The sequence below is a fragment of the Suncus etruscus genome, chromosome 10, assembly GCF_024139225.1.
Source record: "Suncus etruscus isolate mSunEtr1 chromosome 10, mSunEtr1.pri.cur, whole genome shotgun sequence".
Taxonomy (NCBI): domain Eukaryota; kingdom Metazoa; phylum Chordata; class Mammalia; order Eulipotyphla; family Soricidae; genus Suncus; species Suncus etruscus.
This window is the reverse complement of record NC_064857.1, coordinates 1,491,191-1,518,193: the sequence shown is the minus strand read 5'-3', so window position 1 is coordinate 1,518,193 and position 27,003 is coordinate 1,491,191. Positions and strand designations below refer to the sequence as shown.

Genomic DNA, 27,003 nt, shown 5'->3' with positions numbered 1-27,003 from the left:
AATGCCCTAACTCTCTCCTCCCCCACCTTCTGTATTAGGGACAGGCATTCTACTTCTCTCACTCATTGACATTGTTGTGATAGTTGCAAGTGGAATTATTTCCCTAACTGCACTCACCACTCTGTGGAGAGCTTTATATCATGAGCTGGTCCTTCCAGCCCTCATCTCTATAGTCTCTGGGCATTATTACAATGTCTTTTATTTTTCTTAAAACTCATAGAACCTATATGATTCTTAATTGGTTTCCATTGTTCTTGTTTCCCCATTGCCTTAATTGACTTTTCCCCCTCCCCTGGGTGGTGGGGCCTTGTTTTCGATCTCAATAAATGCGACTCAGTAGGCCTTAGCTGAGGGCTGCCACGTAGGCTCATGATTCCACCTGGTGGAGTGACTGGCTTGTGGGTGAACAGCTTGCGGTGTGAGTTTCTTGCCTGCTAAAACCTTCCTATCTGTGTGGATCATCTATTGCTGGGGAATTGCTACAGGACCAGCATGTCTCTTGTCCTACCATGACTTGGCGGGCATGGGATTCACTCTGACTCCCTGGGGATTGTGGAAGGCTCAACCTGCTCTTCAACACTTGGGTTGCAGACTTACCTTTGTGTGTGGCAAATGGTCAGCAGGCAGCCCGGAGCTCGCCCGGATTGGGATTGGGCAGCAACTATGGCCTGTTTAGAGGACCTTGTGCTTGGCCCATAGACTGCAGCCATGACAAGGTGAAGCACTGGGTTTCGGCGCTGCAGGGTCCTTTCCAGTGCAAGACTCCGGGTGCCACCTGTGGGCTCTCCTCTGTGCCAGCCACCTCTGGCTTAAGTCTCCTAAGACAGAGTTTTCAACCACTGTGCCTTGAGATATTGTCTGGTGTACCGTGGGAAAAAATTCCAATTTCATCCGTAACAATACGGCTTTGGTTCACAAATAGATCAATCATTAGGTCATTTCATAATAAAGTCATCATAAAATATTTTTTTGTTTTTTTTTTTTGGTTCCTCTTTAAGAGAATTACTTTAACTATAGTCAAGAATAGGCACAGAGTGTAATTTTTTTTTTTTTAACATTTTGAATGATGGTGTAGCCTCGTGATTTTTTTCATGAAAAAGTGTGCCTTTCCCTGACTTACTCCAAAAACAGTTCTTACATCTCCCTGACAACCAGGAAACAGCAATAGTATGCTTTTAGGGCAGGATTCTCTGCAATATTAACTGATTAATATTAATATTAACTGGTTCTGAGAGACAGAACCAGAAGACACAACATACCACCCAGTCTTCGACACAGGAACTGGACAGAAAGCAGGATCTATAACTACAGAAACCTGACAGCAACAACCATGAGACTGAAGAGCTGACCACCGAGGGGTTGGACAACCGAGTCTGCCTGGAGCCTGGAGTTGGTCTTATGCCAAGGTGCTTCGGGGGTAAGATCTCCCTGTTTTTTAGGCCAAAGGTGTTTTTCCAATTTCTTCCATATTTTGCTGTGTCTACTCAAATGACAATTGCCACACACACACACACACACACACACACACACACACACACACACACACACACTGTTTAAAATGTATTTCCCATCTCTGGAGAAAAAAATGGGAGCATATTAAATCTTCGGCTATTGCCTTAATGACTTTATAGATGATAAAAGAAGTTTCACAGATATAACTGCTAATGAATTCTCTCTCCTTCTTCCATTTTTTAAATTCTCTATTCTCTTTCTATTTTTTAATAACTTTGCTTTCTGTCATCTCCAAACAAATGTATTGTGATCAGTTATGACAACAATGTGATACATTTTCTTTAGATAAATAATTTAAATCTAAAAAAAGAAAAGAAAAAGTGTGTCTTTGCACAAAAAAGGTTGAAAAACACTGTGACCTAAGAGACCTTGAAGGTGGAAGTAGAAAGCCTGTCTCAAATACAGGTGGGGTAGGGCAGGGGAGGGAGGTGGGAGATTTGGGGCATTGGTGATGGGACTGTTGCACTGGTGAAGGTGGGATGTTCTTTTTATGACTGAAACCCAATTACAATCATGTTTGTAATCAAACGTCATAAATAAAGGTACTAATAAAAAAATTATTTAAAAAAAAAAAAGAGAGACCTTGAAGGGCTGGTGTTCAAGAGACCCCAAAGATACTTCCTGGGAAACGCGAAGCTCCTCCGATGCTTTTAGACCCTCGTGCGCTTCCAGCAGTCGGCTTCACACCCAACTTCCGCCCTTCCGTATCACGTGACCAGATCCACTTGCCTTTTTTTTTTCTTTCCTTCCCTGGGCACCTCTCCACGCTTCCGGCGGCCGGCTTCACGCCCAACTTCCGCCCTTCCGGTGGCCGGCTTCACGCCCAACTTCCGCCCTTTCGAGTCACGTGCCCCAGCGTCACGTGACCAGGCCCGCCTGTCATTTTTTTGACTTCTCTCTGGGTGGCTCTCAACGTCTCCGGGCTGCGGAATCTGCTCGTCCTGGTGGGTTCGAGTCTCCCACAGCCGCTCAGGACTTTGGGACCAGGTAGGATCCGCTGCTCTCCGTCCTCAGGCTCATCTCCGACCCCTTGCAGCTCTCTGGGCGGCCATTCGGGGGTTGTGATCATCTCCAGGCCTCCCTGGTGCAGGCAGGCCTGGGGTTGCCCTGGGTAGGCCGCAGAGGCTCTGGGCATCCAGGGTGGTGTTTATTTTTAATATTTTTATTATTTTTATATCTTCCCCAGCAGCTTCAACTACTAGGTTGAGGATAGAACCCAGGGCCTCTGCATGCAAAGCTCTACTTTTTTTGAGATCTCTCCACTGAAGTGTTAACAATGCTTAAGAGCTAGAATTACTAGTATCATCGCGATTATTACCACCATTATACTCTCCCCAGGAGTTCATCCCAATGCAAAATAATAAAGTTGGCTTGCAGGGATATCCTGACCTCCCTGCAGACCTGCCTGCCCCCACCCCCAGATCCCAGCAGGGCTGAGCCTGTTGGTACTGGAAAGCCACCGAGCCACTCCTTCGCCTGTTTATACACAGCACAAATCGCCTGTGTGTGTGTGCATTTTACCAACAGAGAGGCCAAGGTCACTAGGTCGCTAGGCCCCAGCCTCAGCTTTTCTGGGACTGCTGGGCCCAACCTTTTGCTGTTGGGTGTGTGACCAAGCTGGCTTGAGTGGCCTTGATAACTAACCCAGCTGAGGAGAGAAAGAGAAGGATTTGGTTAACTCACTGCTGGCAGGCTGGCAGTGAGGTGCTGCCGGATTTCACCTAGATGGGAGGGTAAGTTTTTCCACTCCTTTAGCTGCACCAGATTGCAGTGGTTCTTCCCAGATTTTCTCCCCCAGGCTGATGGAAAAAAAAGGACCGTGTTGATTGACGGAGCAAAGAAAGAAAGCTCTATCTGCTGCTGAGGAACTGAGTGTTTCCACTGGGAGAGATTTAGAAAGTATTGGCTGCTTTTTTTTTTTTTTTTTTTTTTTTCAAATTTAGAAATTTGGTTCCAGGAAAGGAACACTGAAATAGTTGGCATTCTTTGTCTTGCATAGGTTTTGTCTTTTTCCCCTCTGGCAAAAGAGGAGTGGTTGGGCCCAGCTGTATGCAATTTCCGGTTATGTGTGCTTATTGTATTTAAGCATGGTTTCTGATTAAAAGGCTCCCCCAAGGGCCGGAGAGATAGCTTGGAGGTAGGGCATTTACCTTGCAAGCAGAAGGATGGTGGTTCGAATCCTGGCATCCCATATGGTCCCCAAGCCTGCAGGAGCGATTTCTGAGGCCAAAAAGCTCTCCCAGAATCTCCCTCTTAGGGAGACAGGATGGGATGTGGGAGGGCATGGGTGGAGATCTCACTGTGGAGGATTTGTTAGAACATTGTATGCTGGGAGCTCTTGTTAACTTTGTGAAAATGTACAGAGAACACATTTATGGAGCCAAGCATAATAGGCAATATTTGAAATATATCAATAACAATGTTTAGTATTTAGGATACTTAGTATTTTTATTTGTTTCTTCCTGTTCAGTGTTCAGCGTGATCTTTCTCAGTTGTGTTGCTGAACCATGTGATCATTCATCTGGGCAATCTGCGGGGGAAGCATCTGCTGAGCCTGTTGAGCTTTTTTTCCACTTTATATTTTGCGTTAGCACTGAACTCCCGGTAGAGTATAGTGGTGGTAATAATGGTGGTGATACTAGCAATACTAGTTCTTAAGCATTGTTAACACTTCAGTGGAGAGATCTCAAAAAGGGTAGAGTTGTGCATGCAGCAGCCCTGGGTTCTGTCCCCAGCACTGCATGCCCCCTCCCACCAGAACCTGGAGCTCCCCTGCAAATTCCTCAGGAAGCATTACTAGCATTGCTGTGTGACCCAAAGCAAAAAAAAATGACAACACTTTAAAAATATCTTGCATCTCAATAGATCTGTTAAGGAAGATTACACACCATCAAATTTAAATGACCAAAATGGATATCCGGGGTGCTGTGGATGCAGCTGTTCCAACGAATATTATTGCTGCTAAGGCTGCGGAAGTTCGTGCCAACAAAGTGAACTGGCAATCCTATCTGCAGTGAGTAGCCCGCCGCGTGAGTCAGGGTGAAGCATGTGCTTTTGCATCTGCGGTCATGCCTCCATGAGTGAAACGCTGGGAAACACTGAGATGTGTAGGCAAGACACTACTTCCCTTTAGACTAATGCTCTGTCAGAGGGAGCCAGTGCACACAGTGGAATTTTGGGGGGGGGGGCAGAAAATGGGGCGTACTCTCTCTGTAGAGTTGCATCTCTTGAATGAGTGGTCAGCATGGAGAGTGTGCAGGGACCTTAGAGTGAGGAGGAAGGGAGTGGATGCATATTATGTATCATGGCCCAGATAATGATAGGAAATCTTAGTGTTTGAGTGTCCAAACCTGGTTTAAATTCTGGCTCCTTTGGTAGGTTTAGGCCCATCACTTAACATTGCTGAATCTCAGGAAAAAAATGCCAGATGGGAGATGTATTCCACACAGTTGTGTGTTAGTTGTTACTTTAGTTGTTAGTTTAGTTAGTCGTTACTAAAAGAGTGAGTGCATTTAAGGTCTAAGTATAGTGCAGGGTGAGCATCAGCGTGATGATAGTATTACTAGTGAATTTTAGTTCTTTTCTGTTCTGGTGTGTGTTAAGATTTTTATCTATCAGTGCCCTGTATACCTGTAAAGCTAAGTGTGCATTTGCTCTGTGTGTGTGTGTGTGTGTGTGTGCGTGTGTGTGTGTGTGTGTGTGTGTGTGTGTATTTGTTTTTGGGCCACATGTACCTGTTCTCAGTGCTTCTGGTTCTGTTCTCAGGGATCACTACTGATAGGGGGACCACATATGTTGCTGAGGCTGAAATCTTTGTTGGTTGGGGCCAGAATGGTCATATAGTGGGTAGGATACTTAGGTTGCAAAACATCTGACCCAGATTCAATCCATGGCATCCCTTATTTGTCCCACTCACCTACCAGATTGCTGAGTGAAACTGAGGGGTAACCCCTGAGCATTGCTGGGTGGGGGGCTTTCCCACCAAAACAACCATCACCAAACCCCAGTCCCAGTTGGTTGCCTGTGAGGCAATCACACTTGTAGTATATCGCTCCCTCTCACCCGGTTTTAATCATAATTGTTTTCTATGTGGCTTTACCACCAAGTCTTGGGTTTTTTTTTTTTTTTTTTTTTTTTTTTTGGTAATAGCCACCTTAACAGGTGTGAGTGATGGTCATCATGGTTCTGATTTTCATTTTTCTGGTGAAAGTGATACTGAGCAACTCTTTAAATGCCTTTCAGTTATTCTCTTGTCTTTGGAGAAGTATCTGTGTGACTCCCATCCCCACTGTAAGTAGGCTGTTTTCCGCAATACTAAAATGCCCTCTGTGCTGCCAGAATCTGGGAACAACCCGGGTGCCTGACAACAGATGAGTGTCTAAAGAAACTGTGGGGTGTCTACACAATGGAATAGTATGAATCTGTCAGGAAAATTGAAGTCATGAAATCTGCTTAGACATGGATGGATATGGAGATTCTTGTGCCAGAGAGAAAGGGACAGATATAGAATATTCTCACTCATTTGTGGGATATAAGCACCACAAGATAGTATGGTAATAATACCCAGAGACAATAGAGATAAGGGTCATGAGGTCCAGCCCAGGTTAGGAAGATCCACACCAAGAGCATTGAGTGCAGTTGAATAGAGAAGGGTCTACTAAGACAACGGTGCTTGGAACTGGGTGCTGAAAGGGGAGAAAGTGACATGCATGGTACCCCTCCATTAACAATAGTGCAAACCACAGTGTCAGAAAGGAAGGTGTGTGTGTGTGTGTGAGAGAGAGAGAGAGAGAGAGAGAGAGAGAGAGAGAGAGACAGAGACAGAGAGAGAAAGAAAGAGAGAGAAAGAAAAAGAGAGAGAGAGCCCTAGAGACAGCGGGGAATGGAAATGGGGATGGGGGATGGGGGGAAATGGGAGACATCGGTGGCAGGAGGGGTGCACTGGTGAAGGATGGTGTACATTGTATGATTGAAACCCAAGAATGAACAATTTTGTAACCATGGGGCTTAAATAAAACAATTAAAGATAAAAACTAATAAGGTTGTTTTTGAGTCTTGGGTCATCTGAGTTCCTTACTAGATGTGAACCCACTCTGGTTTCTGGGTAGTGTTCCCAGTCTGCTCACTTTATGGATTGTTTATCCTCTGCAGGAGCTTTACAGTTTGATGTAATCTTGTGTTTTTGCTCTGTTGACTGTTCTTACGGGGTCATCTAAGAAGTGATTGGCAAGGTCAGTTCTAAGTATTTTCTAGGAGTTTCATGGTTTGAGGCCTTGCTTTCATTCTTTCAGCCATTTCGAATTAGCTTTTGGGCTAAGGTGGACCCACGGACTTGAGCCCATGAGAGGAACTTTCTGATGTTTTCTGTATTTGCTTATATTTGTGTTGTGGCATCAGTTCCCTGGCAGACAGGATTTCAAGCTCTGCTTTTTTGTTTTTAGTCATGGGTATGTTTAGAACAAGGCCAGGGAGTGCCTTGTTTTTAACCAAAATACTGTAATTGTTCCCATGAAACTGGGTCTCTGGGCATGCTCTGGCAGTAATACTTTGATATTTGTTAGGTGGAAGTTTTTGATGGCTTTCTCTTTTCTCCTCCTCACACCACAGACCACAGAAGTAGTCACTCTCCTCCTTTCCTCAGTTCTCTTGTCCATGTCATATGTTTCTTTTCTTTAAGAAATGATCCCCTTATCTAGGTTTCTGTGTATGAACTTTTACCAAATGTTCCTGCTGTCAGAACATTGGTGGGTAGGGCGTGAGCCTCCCAGGAAAAAAACTTGCAGATCGTTGGAGGCTGAAGACGACCCACAGATTTTCCGTTTTAAAGTGAAATTTGTGGATTATGCTTAATCCACTCCCCCTATCCCACAAGTTCATCTTGTTATTCTTTGAAGGTAGCAGTGAAAGTGCCAGAATCTGATCAAGCTTCTTCCCTTTTGACCTTCTGATCAGTTCTCTGGGGTCCAAGTATGATTGTTAGTACTTTCTTTAGGGAGCAGCATTGTCCATCTTCCTCCTCTGCCCTCTTCGCCCCTCCTCCCTCTTCCTCTTTCCTCTCCTTCTCCTCTGTCTCTTTTCTCTCTCTTCTCCCTCTCAGTCATCTTTTCCCTCTCGTCCTTGTCTCTCCTTCCTTCCGTTGGCCCCTCTCCCTGCTCCCTGGCTTCCCTCCCTCCCTGTCTCTCTCTCTCTGTTGTTTTTTTTTTTTTTGGGGGGGGGGCATACCCAGTGACGCTCAGGGGTTACTCCTGGCTATGCGCTCAGAAGTTGCTCCTGGCTTTGGGGACCATTTGGGACGCCGGGGAATCGAACGGTGGTCCATTCTAGGTTAGCACGTGCAAGACGAGCGCCTTACCGCTTGTGCCACTGCTCTGGCCCCATCTTTTTCTCTTTTCTTATGGGGAAGATCGAGGTGGAGACTTTGATGTGAGCAGGAGATAGTCGTGTAGACTCTTAGAACAGGGCCAAGAGAGTGGAGAAGGCCATCTCTGAGATTAGAGGGTGGTTTGGAAGGAGGAATTCTTAGGCCCGGTGCTGTGTTCAGTGTGCTTTGTTGGGGAAGAGACCAGAGTCCTTCTTGGTAGATTAGGGACTACTTGCATAACAGTCAGCAATTAGAATTCAGAGGGGAGGCAAGTTTACTCTTGACAGTGTAGGGGAGGCAGATTTCAGCCAGATTGCTACATGCCAGCACAGGTAGGAGGTGGGGTGACCTCTTGGCATCCTGGACCACATGCCTCATAAATTTGACCTCCTTCTAATGACGCCTTTCACCCTGTATTGCCAGGCGAGAGCATCTCTGCTCTGCCAGGTCTGGCCCTGATCTCTTTGCTCTTCGTGAATGGAAATGAACTGCAAAACGGCAAGACAGAAAGTTCAACTTTCATGGAGATGGTCTTTGGTCTCTTTGGGGCTTTGGCCCACACTAGGTGTTTGGGTTTCAGGCTCTTCATTGTGTCGGTCACTCCCAGCAGGACTTGGGACTCTGCTGTTCTGGGAATCAAACCTGGTTGGCTGTCTGCATGTCAAGTGCCATAACCCTGAGCTATTAATCAGGCCCTTATATATATTCTGATGCTGGAAGTAATGAGAAATATTTTACATTGTCTGTTTTTTTTTTTGTTTGTTTTTTGTTTTTGGGCCACACTCAGTGACGTTCAAGGATTACTCCTGGCTATGTGCTCAGAAATCGCTCCTGGCTTGGGCAACCATATGGAACCTCAGGGGATCGAACTGCAGTCCGTCCTAGGTCAGCATGTGCAAGGCAAACTCCCTACCGCATTTGCCACCGCTCCGGTCCCTACAGCATTGCCTTTTTGCGTTTGTTTCTGGGCCACATCTCATGGTGTTAAGGAGTTACTTCTGCCTCAGCACTCAGGAATCACTTGTGCTCTGGGGACTATATGGGATGCTAGAAACCAAACCTAGATTGGTTGCATGAAAGATAAGCCTCCTACCCACTGTGCTACTGCTCCTGTCCCATTGTATTATTTACCAAGGTTCTGTCTGTGCTTTTTCTTTTTTTTTTTTTTAACATACAGAAGCTTAGTAAAATTGGTAGGTAAATTTGTCTCAACTGATGAGTTGAGGTTTAGGAATAAAGGGTCTGTATAAACTGAGCCTGACCCAGACAGGTCAGCATGACAGTTTGGATGGAAGCAGGATGAATGGAATCAGCCGTGTGTGTGTGTGTGTGTGTGTGTGTGTGTGTGTGTGTGTGTGTGTGTGTGTGTGTGTGTGTGTATGTATGTATGTATGTGTATGTGTGTGTGTTTATCGGCAACCTCTTATACAGGAGGAGAGGCAGTACCCAGTTTCAATGGAACTGGCCTGGGATAGATTGAAGTGATTGGCACTGTTGGCACCGAGTTGGAGCCTGTGGTGTGCGGACGGAAGGGTGCACAGATCTGAAGCCCAAGGTCAGAGATCAGGATGGCAAAGATGAGGGAGAGGAATAAGAAGACTCTGAAACTCACAGCTGCCGTATTGCCTGTCATGTTGCCTGCCTCAGAGGGAGCTAGAAAGAGTGCCTGAGATTTATTATTTGGGTCAGGAAAAGATTATTGGGGAAAAAATACATGAAAATGGTTCTTGAAGACTGTGCTAAAGAGTCTGGGGACACAGGACAGGAGCTGGCCTCTGCACATTGCCTTTGCCCATCAGGAATGATCCCTAAGCACAGAGCCAGAATAAACCCTGAACACCACTGGGTCAAAGTCCCTTGCTGCCCCCAAACAATATGAACATGTGAATGCAGATTTACAGTAAATTACAGAACTGAAACAAGCGATAAAAAGCACATGTGAAAGCATACTGGCAGTGTTAAAAGTTGTTACTCAGATAGAAGAAAGCGCGGTGGGTTACAAAGGTTGGAAACCAGCAACACAGGCATCCTATGTGAGCCTCTGGGTTTGGTCCCAGGCAACACACATCAAGACAAATGGAAAGTCCATGGAGTCACTGAGTGTCAGTGACAGTGGATCCCAAACCCAGAAGGGATGAAGCTGAGCAGGAGGGTTTGGCTCCATCCAAATCAGAGACATGGAGGTTCTTTACACGAGGGTCAGGCAATGCTGGGTAGCGTCCTTGTCTTACAGTGCAGAGGGCCTGGGTGACTCCTCTTCCTGTCATGCTGGGTCTGCTCCAAATCTTGGCTGAGCTTTGACTTTGCGTCTGTGTCCCCTGTCCTTCACTCTTCTTTCTGGAGACACATCCGTCATATGCTCATGGGTCCTTATCTGAAGGCCTGCTACTGGCAGCTTGACCCCACATGCTTCCAGGACATGAGCATGCTCCTTTGGTTCAGCATGCTGGGAACTTCCTACAGTCCACTTTTGCCAGGGACAGGCCTTATGAATGGTCTTCCTTGCAAGTATGGGGGCTGCGCAGTGGAAAGGGAACCTTTAAAACAGCTTCATGAGGAAAGACACTGATGCACCCTTTGAATGAATGGCAATGTTTGGAAGGGGAAAGGGGGGGAGGGAGGGAGGGATGGAGGTTGGAGTGACTCCTGGTAGTGCTCAGGGGTTACTCCTGGCCCTGCTCTGGCAGTTTCCAGGGACCAGATGTGACATCAAGGAGCAATCACTGAATTACTATATGCAAGGCACATGCCCTGTCTACTGTACTATTGTTCCAGCTCCCAACTCCCTAAGTTTAGAATGTTAAGAAAGCATATGCTCCTTTATATACATCAAGCCCTTTTCTTACCTTTGATTGCAGCCACTTATTATTATTTTTTATTATTATATCTTTATTTAAACACCATGATTACACATGATTAATATTCATGACTGTAGTTGGGTTTCAGTCACAAAAAGAACAACTCCTCCCTTCACCAGTGCAACATTCCCACTGCCAATGCCCCTGATCTCTTTCCTCCCCCACCTCCTGCCTGTATTTAAGACAGGAATTCTGTTTCTCCTACTCATTAACATTGTCATGGTAATTGTTGGTGTATTATTTCTTTAATTGCACTCACCCCTCTTTGAGGAGAGCTTTATATCGTGAGCCAGTCCTTCTGGTCCTCATCTCTGGACATTATTACAATAATGTTTTTTATTTTTCTTAAAACCCATAGATAAGTGAGACTATTCTGTGTCTCTCCCTCTGACTTATTTCACTCAGCATAATAGTTTTCAAGTCCATCCATGTATAGGAAAATTTCATGACTCATCTGTCTGATGGCTGTATCGTATTCCATTGTGTATATGTACCACGGTTTCTTTAGCCATTCATCTGTTGAAGGGCATCTCGGTTGTTTCCAGAGTCTGGCTATTGTAAATAACGCTGCAATGAATATAGGTGTGAGGAATGGATTTTTGTATTGCATAATGCCATTATTTGTAAGGGCATTTACCCAGCATTAAAACTATCGGGGTGAGGATTTGCTAAGGTGTGTCCTCCAGGGTTGGACGTTTCCTCCTAAGGATTCAGATGATGATCTGAAAGAAGTGGGCTCAGATCAGCGAGGCTGTCGTGTGTCCATGTCCTCCCTGAAAGATGGGCTTGTCCTGGTGTGCTCGAGGCCCTGAGTAGTGGGACCAGTGAGCCAGGCTGGTTGGGAAGGTGACAGGTGTTATGATGGTGCCAAGACTGTGGCAACTGAGAGAAATGGAAACAGCTGGGATGGCATGGAAGAAAGCCAGGGTTCTGCTGACTCGCATTTCACCAGCGGGAATAACTTGGATCCCAAAAGCAAGAATCTGAGGTTTGAGACAGGGAAGAGGCCATAGAGAGTGAAGCAGTGAGGGTGAGGAAGGAGGAAGCAAAATGAGGGGTTGTTGTGAGGTGTCTTTCAGGCTGGAGAAGAAGCATGCTTTTTTCTGTCTGGCTGGGGTGTGTCTGCTGGAGGATATGAACTCCCTTTGGCTTTGTGAAACTGAAGGAACATCTATGTTGTTTAGCTCCTGGGATGGGATGAGGAAGGATGAGATTCTGGAGAATGCTAAGTGTCCATATTTGACTGAATGCTCATCACAGGCATTTTCACTAAAGGGGGGATAGTTACTTAATTCCACACTCCATTGAGTACCTCAAAGGCAAGGTGACTTTTATGCCCATTTTGCAGAGAAGTTGTCTGAGAGGCAGAGGGATGGAATGATCAGTTAACAGTAGAGATGAGCCGTGAGCTCTGCGTGTCTGAGGCCACCTCTCCATGTTTGCCTCCGGGAGGCAGGCTGGGGCTAGGGGTGGGTTGCCCTGTGGTCTGCACACAGCACTGATTCTGTACCGAGAACAAAAACAGTTTACTCTTCATCCCAGGGGCCAGATGATTTCTGGTGAAGACTGTGAATTCATTCAAAGGTTTGAAATGAAAAGAACTGCTGAGGAGAAGGAAGAGATACTCCAGGCTGAAGGCACCCAGGTGAGCAGCCTATACCTATAAATACAGTCGCATTGGTACTTTAATATTAAGCATTTAAAATGTGAGGGAACTATTTTTTAAGACTTTACTTATTTATTGGTTTTTAATATCTTTGTTATTATTATTATTATTATTATTATTATTATTTATTTATTTTGCTTTTTGGGTCACACGCAGTAGCACTCAGGCATTGCTTCTGGCTCTATGCTCAGAAATCGCTCCTGGTGGGCTCAGGGGACCATAGGGGATGCCGGAATTCGAACCATCCTCCTTCTGCATGCAAGGCAAAAGCCCTACCTCCATGCATCTTTATTTATACAATTTGATTACAAACATGATTGTAGTTGGGTTTCAGTCATATGTAAAGAACACCTCCCCCCTTCACCAGTGCGACATTCCCATCACCAATTCCCCAAACCTCTCACCTCCCTCCCCACTGCCCCGCCTGTATTTGACACAGGCTTTTTGCATCCTTCACTCATTCACATTGTTATCTTAGTTGTCAGTGTAGTTATTTGTTTATGGGCCACACCCAGCAGTACTCAGCATTCACTCCTGGCTCTGCACTCAGAAATCACCCTTGGCAGATGGGGGACGATATGGGATGTGGGGAATCGAACCGGGTCCCTCCTGAGTCAGCCGCATGCCAGGCAAACACCCCGCTGCTGTGCTAGCTCTCTGGCCTGCAAGTGCAATAGGAATCATCACTTAACTAGAATCTTTTTCATTGACAGACAGTTGGGTGTTTTGTTTTCTTTGTTAATTCTCGAGAAAATGTTATTCTTCTGTATCTTTTTTTTGCATTTCTGATATTTTAGAATAGATTCCTAGAAGGAAAGTGATTGCTTCAGAGTATATGATGTTTCTAAAGCTGCTTAAATATCTTTCCCTTAGAAGTCCCTTCACCGCTTTGTGTTCTTATAAGTATAAACAAGATTCTCTGAATTGAGCCCTGACTTACTAAAGAAACTCATCTATGACTAGTCTGATTTTCCCACACACACACCCAGCAATATTCAGTGCTTACTCCTGGTTTTGTGCTCAGGGATTACCCCTGGTTGTGCTCTGGGAACCATCTGTGTTGCTGGGTATTATATTTGCATTGGCTGAGTACATGGCAAGCACCTAACCTGTTGTACTATATCTTTGTCCCTGATTCTTTTCTTTCTTTCTTTTTTTTTTTTTTCAGAGGGAACATTTTTGGCTCTGATTTTTGTTGAATTCCAGAATGGTTGTTGTCTAGTTGATAAATTGTAGAACAGACACAGAATAAAAAGCCTTTTGACTCTAGTTACTGCTCTAGTTTGCAGTAAATGCAAAAAAAAAAAAAAGTTGTATAAGTTGCATAACAGACTTTATGGTCAAGAGTTGATCATGGCTAGATGATAGTGGCTATTCATTTAAAAATAGTAGACTTTCTGAATTTTGTCATAGCAACATTTAAGATGTCACATATGTCATTGTCCTCCCCTCTTTTATCGCAGGTTTTGTAGAAGCAATATTTTTTTTTTTTTTTTTTTTGGTTTTTGGGCCACACCCGGTGACGCTCAGGGGTTACTCCTGGCTATGCGCTCAGAAGTCGCTCCTGGCTTGGGGGACCATATGGGACGCCGGGGATCGAACCGTGGTCCGTCCTAGGCTAGCACTGGCAAGGCAGGCACCTTACCTCGAGCGCCACCGCCCGGCCCCAGAAGCAATATTTTTTGTAACTGAATTCTAAGAGGTTTTCCTCTTTTGTACTGAAATTCCACTCAGTGTTATATCTGCAATGGAAACAATGGTTAACACACATTTCATTTTTTTTAGTGTGCTAAAACATTTATAAATCTGATGACTCATATTTCCAAAGAACAGACGGTTCAGTACATACTGACGATGGTGGACGATATGTTGCAGGTAGGTATCATCTTCATTTAATTCAGTTGATGATTGTCCTTTTGTGTGCCACACAGTAGCACGCTAATGAGCTTTCACTTACCGCATTTTTCCCCCTGGGATATAGTAGAGCTCCTGGCTTGGGGGACCAAATGGGACGCCGGGGGATCGAAACGCCGTCTGTCCTCCATTAGGGCATGCAAGGCAAACACCCTACTGCTTGCGCCACCGCTCTGGCCCAAAATTTTCTCTATTAAATGAAATGTAGTTACTCACATAGATGGAGATCAGAATGCTGACACCCAGGCTATTTTTGTTTTGCTATTTTAATTTTATCAATATTTAAAAGTACTTTTATAAATAATCACATTTATTTGAGGTCCTGTGATTTAGAATACTGTTCACGATAGGGTTTCATGTATGCAACATTCCACAACATCTGCTAAGAGTTCTGCTTCCTTTCAACAGTATCTTGAGCTTCCCTTCCAACTACTGCCATCCCCATCCATGGCGAGTTCTGTTCTGTAGACCAGCCTTTAGGTTCTGTTGTCCTTGACCGTTTGTTATTCCCTTGTTGTTTCTTTATAGCCCACATTTGAGAAAGCTTATTCTGTAGCTTATTATTGCCTCCCCCTCCCCCCTTTGAGGCCATGCTCTGAGGTTACTCCTGGCAGAGATTAAGGAGTCATATGGGGATCTTGCTTGGACTTGTTCAAGGTAAATCCCCTACCTGCTGTACTGTTAGTACGCCTCCTGTCCTCTTTCTGGCTAACTTCACTCAGCTTGATACTATCCAGATCTACTTACTTAGTGAATTGTGTGATTTAATCTTTTCTTTCAGCTGAGTAGTATTTCCTTGTTTGTATGTACCATCCTTTCATCAACCTCTCATCTATTCTAAATAACTCGTGGCTATTGTAAATAGTGCTGCAGTGAACATAGGGATGCTAATGCCTTTTTGGAATAGAGTTTTTGGGCCCTTGTCTTTTTTTTTTTTTTTTTTTTTTTTTATTGAAACAATTGTAATCAACTGAATCCTTCAGAGTTGATTTGAGTTACACAATGAGTCAGGGCCCTTCCCACCACCAGTGTCACCCTCCCTCCACCAATGGTCCCAGAGTACATCCTATACTACCACCCTTTGTCCCTGGCCTGCCAGTATAACAGGTCCCTTTAAGTGTAGATTGTTAACGTTTAAGTCACTTGATTCTATTATCATTGACTTTGGCTTGGATATTTATTTTCCTATCAGTGCATCTGAGATCACTTTCTTTGGTCCTTTTTTCTTAATTTAATGTTGAAATAAGTGGGAAAATAAAGTAATCTGTGTTCCAGGGTTTTATGAAAAAGGTAGGAGACCCAATTTAAAATTAAGAGATAAAAGAAAATCCAATTAAAAAAAAGGTGTGTGTATGGCAGGTTGTTTATTTTGTTTGTTTGTTTGCACAGGCACAACAAAATATGGGGGAAATAGAAAGGAAAAACCTTTGACCTAAAATCAGGTAGACCTTACCCTGAAGCATCCTGGCATAAAGCCAACTCCAGGCTCCAGGCATACGAAGTTATCCAACCCCAAAGTCTTTCTCTGTGGTCCCAGTAAAAGTTCTTCACAGTCACAGGGGCCGGAGAGATAGCATGGAGGTAAGGCGTTTGCCCTTCATGCAGGAGGTCATCTGTTCGAATCCCGGCGCCCCATATAGTCCCCCGTGCCTGCCAGGAGCAATTTCTGAACCTGGAGCCAGGAATAACCCCTGAGCACTGCCGGGTGTGACCCAAAAACCACAAAAAAAAAAAAAAGTTCTTCACAGTCACGATTGTCACGGACAGGTTTTTGTAGTTAGAGATCTGGTGTTTGTATAGCTCCTATGTTAAGGTTAGGATGACACGGAGTCTTGTCTAGTTTCATCTCACCGTTAGGAGGCCTTGCAGGGAATCTTGCCCTGAAAGGAAGCTGTTGCTGTTACCAAGTCATTAGGATGGCATATGAACCCATTCTGGAGCAAATTGATGCCAGAGCAGCATTAGGACCATCTCTGGTAGAAGACCAATTCCTGGTTCTGGTGGAGAAAACCATGCTGTTTCCACAGAAGTTATCTAAGGTTCAGGGGTGAATGGCCAATGTCTAATCTTCCTACAGCCTAAGCCTATGACAAATGTTCAGGATTTAAGGCCCCACTGCAATATAATATTTATGTGGTCATATCTCTTTTATATAAGAACTTGTTTCCATACGTAAAATTTCCCCAAAAAGGAACAAATTCCATGTTGATACTACTGGTGCCTATGGGGATAAAAAATAATAAATCAAACAATTCTAATATCCTGGTTCTAACATGAGCTCAGAGCAAAAGAGGGATTTATCTACTAGAATTTTCTATTAAATAGATCCAAAAAAAGGAGTGGGAAACTGCCGATACATAAGAAGATATACAGTAAGAATTATACCTATTAAGGAAATACATCTAAAGAAATATTCAAAGGAGATATACTTGTCCCTTTAAGTCTTTTAAAATGGTCTGGGGTGAGGGGGGATAAAAATTTGAAGCACAGTTTCAGCCTGCAACGTGGTCTTCTGGAGTCTGAAAAATGGCTCCCAGCAGTCATGGATCCGGAAAATGTCCTCAAGCTGGGGGTCTCTCAAAAACTGAGTCCAATAGCGAGCAACAGTCAACAGCAAAGGAAGATGGGGGAAAATAGGTCTCTGAGAGCAAATCAGCAGCAGCAGCAGCAGCGACTGTGGCAGCTTCTTCTCGGGCTGGGGCAAGGCAGGCTCAAATCTGTCTTTTCAGTTTGGCAGCTGGCTGGGGTGGGGAGAATGTTCTGGCTCCTTAGGAGTTAAGAACTGAGGGTTAAGAAAATGTTAAATAGGGGAAAATAACAGATCTGGGGTGAAAGAGTGAAGGGCTAGAAGAAGATTAGTAGGGGTCAGAGAGAGAGCACAGCGGTAGAATGCATGCAGTGGAACAGTGGTTCGAATCTCAGCATCCCATATGGTCCCCCAAGCCTGCCAGGAGTGGATTTCTGAGCACAGAGCCAGGATTAACCCCTGAGTACCGCTGGGTACACCCCCAAAAAACAAACAAAAAAAAGGATTTGTGAAGTGGTAAGTGGAGGGGGTTTGGAGGGGTTATATATAACAGGAGGAAGGACAATAAACAACATAGACAGACATTAGTATATTACATATGGACATTAGATGTCGAGGTGGCCAACACGTACACGCATGTGCACACAAAGATAGATACTGAGGGTTGATCCATGGGCTACAGTTGAAAAGCTTACCCAGGTAGAATGGGTCAGAATGCTAAAAGTGTGTAAAGCGGACAAGTCAAATGGAAAGGTTTTCCATTTCCTAGGCCAATCATAGGTGAGGTAAAGTTTAAGTGATAAGGAAAAGAGCACTGTAAGAGGAGTCTACACCACGAACAATCATTGAGAGGGTCTTGAGCATCTAGGTTCTTTTCTTAAAAGCAGTCTAAAATCACGAGCATTATGGTATAATGGTAAACTACCTAAAATTGAAAGTAGATTACAATAACATATGAGCTCTGTAGCAGGAGTTCATGGCACTCAGTCGCATATTCTATTGCTATCGTGGACATTCAACATTATATTAGCAGGCATAATCAAGTAGGAAATGAATAGATTAGAATTAATGAGCACTGTCTTCTGAGTCTAAGATAATATATCATTGCAATGTGAACCGTGGGGACCAATCTATACCTCCAAGTACCACTGTGTACAGAAAGATCAAGGAGTTGTTATAGGAAAATTAAGACATTCAAACTTCTAATAGTGAGCACCGTAGTGGGAGTCCATGGCTTCCCATGCATTCTGCACTTGTTTCTGTGGATAAAATCATTAGAACATCATTATAGAGACCTATACAGAGCAGTTGATTGGACACCTGCTCAATCTAAACAGCTGTATCCATTGCTGAATGTTCCTGAAGTATAGAAGAGAGTACGAGTGTTTGTGTTTCTCTTCTTCCACTCGGTTGTTTTCTTTTCCTCGCTATATTCTGTGGTTAATGATATCCAGGACTGTTGAAATACATATTAATTATGTACCCAGCCTCTGGATGGGACTGGATGATGGTGAGATGGAGGGAGGGTGAGGCCATTCTCTGCCGGCCCGGACTACACGCCTACATCCCCTCCAGTTGGAGGGTTTGAGGGTTCAGGAAAAGACTCACAGGCAGTCAGCTTTCAGGGGACAGGAGGCTTTATTGGCAATACACCCTAGCCATCCTAGGCTAACTTTTTAAGCAGGCTCTCATCAGCTGTCCTGACATCTCAATTTGTTTCTGCCATGTCTTCTGCTGCTTCTCCCTAAATCTCCCGATCTTCTCAATCCTCCTTACACCCCTCAGGCAATCTTTTTGTTACCTTCCAGAGACCCCTCCCAGAAATGGGCTGGTCTTATCAGGTAAGATTATACAGGAAGGTGGGGGGAGGTGACACAGGACAACTAGCAATTAGACCATTGTGTTGCTTCCTGCAGCTATTCTAAATACCACATATAAGTGATATCATTCTGTATTTATCCTTTTCCTGACTTACTTCATTTAACATAGTGTCTTCTAGTTCCATTCATGTTGCTGCAAATTGCATGTTGGCTTCATTCCTTACAGCTATGCAGTATTCCTGGGCCCTTTGTTTTAAGTGCAGATTTGAAATTTGTCAGTGGACAGATTGACCACCTGAAAGTTCCATGTTTTGTGTGCCACCGAGCCAGGTATGAAAGATGACCTCTTCACCAGTAACACATCCAGCCAGTCTGGATGGCAGTTTTTTTTTGGAGGGGAGTCTCTCCAGGAGGACATCCCAGCACAGTCCAGAAGTCCCTGGACTTGTGGCCCATCCCATTTTCATGAGCTTGTGACCAGTGCAGGCAACAGCTCAGTGGTTCTATATTTATTTTTTTGGTTTTTGGGTCACACCCAGTGGTGCTCAGGGGTTACTCCTGCCCTGCGCTCCCAGCAGGCTCGGGGGACCCTATGGGATGCCAGGATTCGAACCACCATCCGTCTGGGGTCAGCTGCATGCAAGGCAAATGCCCTGTGCTAACTCTCCGGTCCCAGCCCACTGGTTATTAACATGGGCCTCGTGCTAAGACTCTGGCCCTCCAGTGCTGTGAGGGATTCAGGCTTGGTGGAGAAGGTGGCTGAAGAACAGTGGCCTTCATGGGAGCCAAGGAATTGAAATTTAGGAATTCAGATTTTGAGAGCATGTCTTTGAGGAAATACTTATCTCTTCTTTTATTGCTGCACCTTTTCTTTTTTCTTTTTTTCTTTTTTCCCTTTTGGTATTTGAGGAAAATCCAGTGGTGTCCTGGTCTTTTTGTTTGTTTGTTTGTTTTTGGGCCACATGCAGCGGGTTACTCCTGGCTGTCTGCTCAGAAATAGCTCCTGGCAGGCACGGGGGACCCTATGGGACACCGGGATTCGAACCAACCACCTTTGGTCCTGGATCGGCTGCTTGCGAAGCAAACGCCGCTGTGCTATCTCTCTGGGCCCAGTGTCCTGGTCTTATTTCTGGTTCTGCACTCAAGGATCACTCCTGGCAGGTTTGGGGACTATTGGAATGTCAGGGCTCAAACCTGGCTTAGCCATGTGCAAGGCAAGTGTCCTACCCATTGTGATATCTCTCTAGAGTCCCTCCTTGCCCCTATTTTGGGATAAATTAATTTTTGTTTTAGCAGAACTGGTTGGTGTTGGCTGTGCCTTCCTTATCATTGACTTATTGCTCGTTGAACTTGGTGGGCTTCTACCACTGTATTAGTCATCTTATTGGTTTTCTAGTGTCTCTGCTGTGCTTAGGGCAAACTTTTGTTGTTAGGCTCATTGTTCTTTGAAGGATTAGGCTGGGACTTGCTCTTTTCCTTCCCTGCTCATCTTCTCCCAATGTCAGCAAATGTGACTGAGCAGCTGAACCATTATGTAGTGTGTATGCAACACTGGGATTGTGTGTGTGTGTGTGTGTGTGTGTGTGTGTGTGTGTGTCTATGTGTGTTTTCTTTGTCAGAACTAAAACTCTAATCTCAGTGAGACCCTCCCAACTCCTGGCCCCCACCTGCTACTCTCCCTAAAACCAGGTCTAGAGAGTGAGGGCCCTCCACGTAGGGTGGACGAGAGCCCTTTAAGGCACCTGTAGGGTAGAGCAGGAAAGGGGCAGGAGCTGATGGGCTTCAATTGGCAGGTTTCTGTGGGATGGGACTAGTGGGACCTCAGCCAGGAAGCGAGCAGCTTCCCATTCAGACTTACCTGGAAGGTGTGGCACGGGCCTGTCCATATTTTTATTTTTTCCATTTCACAAGTGTTTTATATATCTTGGACATTAGCCTTTTGTCAGTTGAGTTTGTTGTCACAATTTCTTTATCTAGTCACCTGTTCTGGGACACTGTTATTTCCAGAGTTTGGTTATTGTGAATGAGTGCCACCATGAATAGCAGCACAAATGGGTTTTCTGAGTAGGAATTTGTGTCCATGGGGGCGTGCTCTAGAAGTAGAATTGCTTTGTCATATGTTGGCTCATATTCAGTTTTTTCAGAGGTGTCCATACAATTTCCTTAAAGCTTTATCCAGTTGACATCCTATTTGCAGTGAATGCGGGTCCTCTCCTCCCTTTATCCACGCCAACTCTGGCTGCTTTTGTTCTTTGTGATGTGTGCCAGCTCACTGGTGTGAGATGTCTAATTTTACAATTTTTTTTTGGTTTTGGGCCACACCTGGTGGTACTGGGGTTACTCCTGGCTCTGTGCTCTGAAATTGCAGCTGACAGACTTAGAGGACTATATGGGATGCCTGGAATCAAACCCAGGTTCATCGTGGGTCAGCCAATGAAAGGTAAATGCCCTACAGCTGTGCTATCTCTTTGACCCTGATTTACATTTTCTTTCTTCTTTTTTTTTTTTTTTTTTTTTGGTTTTTGGTTTTTGGGCCACATCCATTTGATGCTCAGGGGTTACTCCTGGCTATGTGCTCAGAAATCGCTCCTGGCTTCGGGGGATTGAACTGCAGTATGTCTTACACTAGCGCTTGCAAGGCAGACACCTGACCTCTAGCACCACCTTCCCGGCCCCACATTTTCTTGATGATAAGGAATTTAGAGCATTTCCTCCTATTTCCTTTGGCCAGTGCAACGTCTTCTTTCTTTAGGAAGTATCCACCTTTTCAGCATTATTCAATGGGGTGGTTTGTTTTTGTTGTATTTTTCAAATGCTTTATGCATCTTGGATATTAACTCTTTGTCAGATGAGTGGTGGACAAATATTCTCTCTTAGTCTGGTCATTGTTTTGCAGAGTGGAATCCTCAGGTCGTGAAGACATCAATAGGTATTTCATTTTTTTCCATAGTTTCAGAGTTCTCTGTTAAGTGATTAACTATTTGGTGAATCACTTGGGGCTTTTTGGGTGCTGTGGACTTCCAGATGATCTACACTTGTCCTCTTTCAGTCACTCAATAAACATCAGCATCCTAAATTCTAGGTCTGTGCTGGGAACTGGAGGTTCAGGATTGAATCTGGGCGAGGTGCTTGTCTGCAGATGTCTTGTATCTCTCGAGCATGTTCTTAGTGTCCGAGACATTTCCTGCTCCTTGTATGTGCTGCTTCTCTCTCCCTGACTGACGGGTAACCTGCTTATCAAGCACAATTCTGGTTTTAGATGGTCAGTATATAAAGCAGTTTTTATTTTATTTTTTTCACTTAAACACCATGGTTGTTCATGATACAGTTGTTTTTTTTTTTTTTACTTTCTCCACAGATAAAGTTGTTTGTGATTGAGCTACAGTTATACTAGAAATATTGGAAATACAGTTACATTAGAAATCAGTTCTTTTGAAGATAGGTCATCTGACTGGAGTCCAGTCCATTTGCCTCTTTGGATGTGGCCCCATGTATAAGACGGGCAACTTTGGGGTGATGTTCTTTCAGTTTCAGGGAGAGACACTTACTGCCGTTTGGGTCTGTCAGGGCGTTTTGTTGGGCAGAAAGGATGGTGCTGTGAAGCTGCGGCCTGTTCTGTTACTCACAGGCGTGTAAGGATTTTACAGTTTCAATAAAGATCTCTATCCATCCTGGGGTGGGGACAGTGCCGAAGATAATGAAGCACCTGCTTAGCCCGCAGGCTCCTGGTTACATTCTTTGCATTTCATGGTTCCTGGGGCATTTCTGAGAGGAACCCCTGAACACAAAACCGGATGAACACAGCTAGGTGTGGCTCCCCAAGGAAATAAAAGCAAATGCAACCCCCATCTTGGTCTGTCAACGAATGGCCTGAATCTCTCTTAGCGTCTTTTTCATTTAAAAAAAGTCAGGTTAAGAAAAATGTGGAATGTTGTTTCAACAGTCTACTGTGGTTATCCTTGTTGTCATACACACATACATGTTTGTGTCTAGACACACGTGCACTGGGAATGAAAAGAGCAGACTGTGTATTGGCATCTGTTCTTAGTTTTACTTACACATACACATGTGTGCCTTTAGAAACTTGGCTCTTTGTTTTTATTTGGGGGCAGGTCAGGGCCTTTCATCTGGAGCACTCAGCTTACTCTTGGCTTTGTGTTCAAGGGTTCTCCGGCTGAAGCTCAGGACACCTTCATGTGGTGCCAGGATAGAACAGACATTAGCTACATGCAAAGCAAGTACCTTAGTGCTGCTCTATCTTTCCAGACATTTGTATATTACCCATTACATATATGTATATCTATCTATATGTAGATATATAGATATCTATATATATCTCCAAAGTAAGACTTGAGTTCACATTCTCTAATTTTTTTGTTTTTGTTGTATTTTTTTGTGGCATGCTCTGCTGTGCTCAGGACACTCAGAACTTGCATATTGTGCTCTTGCTGGCCGCCGTCTTCTCTAATGTCATTTCAGTTCAGTAGCTAGAGTGTATCTGGGTCACCTTCTGCACACTTTCTGTTTATGACTCTCTTTTGTGACCGGTGTGCTCCACCCTACATTTGCTTGTGTTTTCTATCCTGTAATACAGAGAAAGTGATTTCAGAGTCACCAGCCCTCAGAGCTGTGGAAACCAGGCTTTCAGCCTTGCTGAAGGTGTGTCGTCAATGCAGAGTGCAAGTGTCTGAATTTGAGAGGCATCTTGTTCTTCCTTCCTTCCTTCCTTCCTTCCTTCCTTCCTTCCTTCCTTCCTTCCTTCCTTCCTTCCTTCCTTCCTTCCTTCCTTCCTTCCTTCCTTCCTTCCTTCCTTCCTTCCTTCCTTCCTTCCTTCCTCCCTCCCTCCCTCCCTCCCTCCCTCCCGCCCACCCTCCCTCCCCCCCCCCCCCCCTCCCACCCGACCACCCACCCCCCCACCCTCCCTCCCTCCCTCCCTCCCTCCCTCCCTCCCTCCCTCCCTCCCTCCCTCCCTTCCTTCCTTCCTTCCTTCCTTCCTTCCTTCCTTCCTTCCTTCCTTCCTTCCTTCCTTCCTTCCTTCCTTCCTTCCTTCCTTCCTTCCTGCCCTGACCAGTCTACCTGTGAAGGTTCAGCTGCATCATATTTTTTGGAAATTAACTGTGGAGTGGGCTGTTTGAGTGCTGGCAAGGTGGGTGTGGGCAGGGGTTCTGAAGGCGACTTATGTCACCACCTTACTGTAGCCACCCAGTGCCCCGCAATAAGCAGGAAACAAGTATCATCCATACAAATGGGTGGATTTAAGATGGAAGGTTGGGAAGCATTGCACAACCATTGGATTCTCCACTAAGCATGTCTTCTCTTCTTGTTCAGGAAAAGCACCAGCGAGTTGGCATTTTCTTTGACTATGCCAAGCGCAGCAAGAACACGGCCTGGTCCTACTTTCTGCCAATGTTGAATCGCCAGGACCTCTTCACTGTGCACATGGTAAATCTTATCGACCTTGTTGTATACAGGGAGGAGTGGGCCCAGGCTTTCCTTGCCCGACACTTCCTCTTGTCCCGAGTTCCTGCTGCTGCGACACTGTTTCTTCAAGTGGTCTTTTCTTCTTGGTATTTTGGAATGTGACGAGTCAAGGAACGAGGGCTGCCGGCCACCTTTGGACTCCAAGGTGTAATGATGAGGCCAGTCATTAGTCTTTGGTGGCTCTCCACGTAGGAGCAACTTTACTTTTGCTTTTTGGGCCACACCTGGTGATGCTTAGAGGTTACTCCTGGCTCTGTAGTCAGAAATCGGTCCTAGCTGGGGGGACCATATGGGACACTGGGGATTAAACCCAGGTCCATCCTGGATCCACCATGTGCAAGGAAAATGCCCTACCCATGTTTTATCACTCCGACCCCATATAAGAAATTCTTAATGGTCTGTGACATAATTTAACACAATTTTATTAGAGAACATTTTTTGGAAGCAACTACTCTTTAGTTTTTGTTTTTTAATATCCTAAGTATCTGTTTTTAAATTTAGTCTGAAAGTTAGTCTCCGAAATCTTTAATACAACGATCTTTTTTGTTTTGTTTTGTTTAATGTCACTGTGTGTTTGAGGAATATACTTTCACACCTACAAGTTGCATATACCACGTGACATGCACAGGCAAATGACTGCCTCATTTGTCACTTCACTAAACACCCATCAGTTGACTACTCTTCCTGTCCCCTACCTCCTTTTCTCTCTGGTATCACTGATCATTGTGCTCCAGAGTGGGGAAGGTCTGGGAGGCAGATTGAGAGACTAGATCCTTGCCCAGCCTTTTCTGGCGGCTGTGTAAGTGGGGAATCTTCCAAGGCGATCCATTTCAGCGGGTGGTTTTCTTTCTTTAGTTTTGGTTTGGGGCCACACTTGGCAATGTTCAGAGATCATTCCTGGGGGCGCTTGGGGACATATTGGGTGCTGGGGATTGAACCTGGGCCGGGGCTGCATGTAAAGTAGTCAGTACCTTACCTGCTATACTACCACTCTGGCCCCTCAGAAGATGACTTTAAATTTTTCACATCAAGATCTACTGCCAAAGAGCTCTGTTTGGGCTTGCATGTTTTGAGTGTACTCTCCACATGTGTCTGTATTATTTATTATGTTTGTATATTATAGTTGATATTACAAAACAAGGAATTAAAGGAACATTCATGACATAAGTTTTATGGTAAAAAAATAAAAAAAATCCACAAAACATTTTTTCTTTCAAATTACAGAGGTTTGTTTTTGACTTGACTTAAATATCATCCTCAGTTTGATAGCTCTATGATGGATCAATGAATTTACACTCAGGGTAATGGGCAGTATTACTACTTTGTAGTCAAATCCATGTTTTGCTTTATGGTTCCATACCTGGAAGCACTCAGGGATCACTCCTGGCTCTGTGCTTAGAAATTGTCCCTGGCAAAAAAAAAAAAAAAGGGGGGGGGCGGAGAGATAGCATGGAGGTAAGGCGTTTGCCTTTCATGCAGAAGGTCATCGGTTCGAATCCCGGCGTCCCATATGGTCCCCCGTGCCTGCCAGGAGCAATTTCTGAGCATGGAGCCAGGAATAACCCCTGAGCACTGCTGGGTGTGACCCCAAAACCACAAAAAAAAAAAAAAAAAAAAAAAAAAAAAAGAAATTGTCCCTGGGATACTGGGAATCAAACCAACGTCCATCTTGGGTTGGCCACGTGTAAGGCAAATCCTCTACTGCTGTGCTATCTCTCCTGCCCCCTTGTTTCGATTTTGTGAGTAAATTGTCGTTGGTTTGCCATATGCCAGGATTCAAAATGTAAAGTAATTTGGTCTTGTTAGTTTTTTTTCTTCTTGTTTGACTTGTGCATACGTTGTAGATATTTCCAGTCTCTGGTTTTCTTATAGCTATCCCGTCTAAATAAGTTAGTCCCTTATTTCAGAAAATCAGATCTGTTTCAATGAAGAATGACAGCTTTTAGTTTCCTGACCTAGGCCTGTCTGGATATTGATGGACATTGAGTGAATGAGTTGAGGCATCCTGTCAGTCCTTCATGTGTGTGGCATTCAGATGGACTGTCATATGCAAGTCGCTGACAGACAGACTGGAGACCTTGTATTCTGCCCCAGCTCAGCTCTGATTTGTCTCTGGACTTGTGTCAATTTTCATATATATATGACATTTAAAATATGAAGTGTAGTGGATTGATACATGAATATTTGTACTGTGTATTTTAAAAATATTACACGAGGGCCAGAGAGAGAAACAGAGGTTAAGGTACTTGCCTTGCATGCAGCGAAATAGGTTCAATCCCCAGCACCACAGATAGTCCACTGAGTACTATCTAGAAAGACACCTGAGCACAGAGCCAGGAGTAAGAGTTCTGAGCACTGCCAGGTATGACTCAAATTATTGAAATAAAACAAAGGGTCAATTATGTTTCAAAATAGGTTTCAAAACTAAGTAGTGACTCCTTTTGGGGGGAGAAGTTGAGTGTTAAAAAACTGAAGTGGTAAAATGATCATAACTTTTGTTTTCTAAGTTATACAATGTGATTTTTAAAATTAACTTAGGATTTTTATTTATTGTTTTCATTTTTCAGGCAGCAAGGATCATTGCCAAATTAGCAGCTTGGGGAAAAGAATTGATGGAAGGCAGTGACTTGAATTACTACTTCAACTGGATAAAAACTCAGCTGAGTTCACAGGTAAAAGATAGTTCTTTCAGGACTATCATTGTATTGATGTAACAGTAATGCCCTTTGGGCTGGATGAGAAAGAAAGCCAAATCGCAGGCAGAATCATATTTTATTTACCTCTTTCTTTCTTTCTTTCTTTCTTTCTTTCTTTCTTTCTTTCTTTCTTTCTTTCTTTCTTTCTTTCTTTCTTTCTTTCTTTCT

At 44.4% G+C, this 27,003-nt stretch overlaps 1 protein-coding gene across 2 annotated transcripts in view; it reads left to right on the top strand.

The window, feature by feature from the left end:
• The first annotated feature begins 2,377 nt into the window (after positions 1-2,377).
• The window catches only part of ATP6V1H (ATPase H+ transporting V1 subunit H), an 89,714-nt gene continuing 65,088 nt past the window's right edge, over positions 2,378-27,003 (top strand). For both annotated transcript variants that reach the window (XM_049781918.1, XM_049781917.1), the window contains exons 1-6: positions 2,378-2,499; positions 4,378-4,525; positions 12,274-12,376; positions 14,183-14,272; positions 23,987-24,100; positions 26,707-26,811. In XM_049781918.1, the coding sequence (XP_049637875.1) occupies positions 4,413-4,525; positions 12,274-12,376; positions 14,183-14,272; positions 23,987-24,100; positions 26,707-26,811 (525 nt within the window). In that variant the 5' untranslated portion in view covers positions 2,378-2,499; positions 4,378-4,412. The remainder of the gene's footprint in view (positions 2,500-4,377; positions 4,526-12,273; positions 12,377-14,182; positions 14,273-23,986; positions 24,101-26,706; positions 26,812-27,003) is intronic.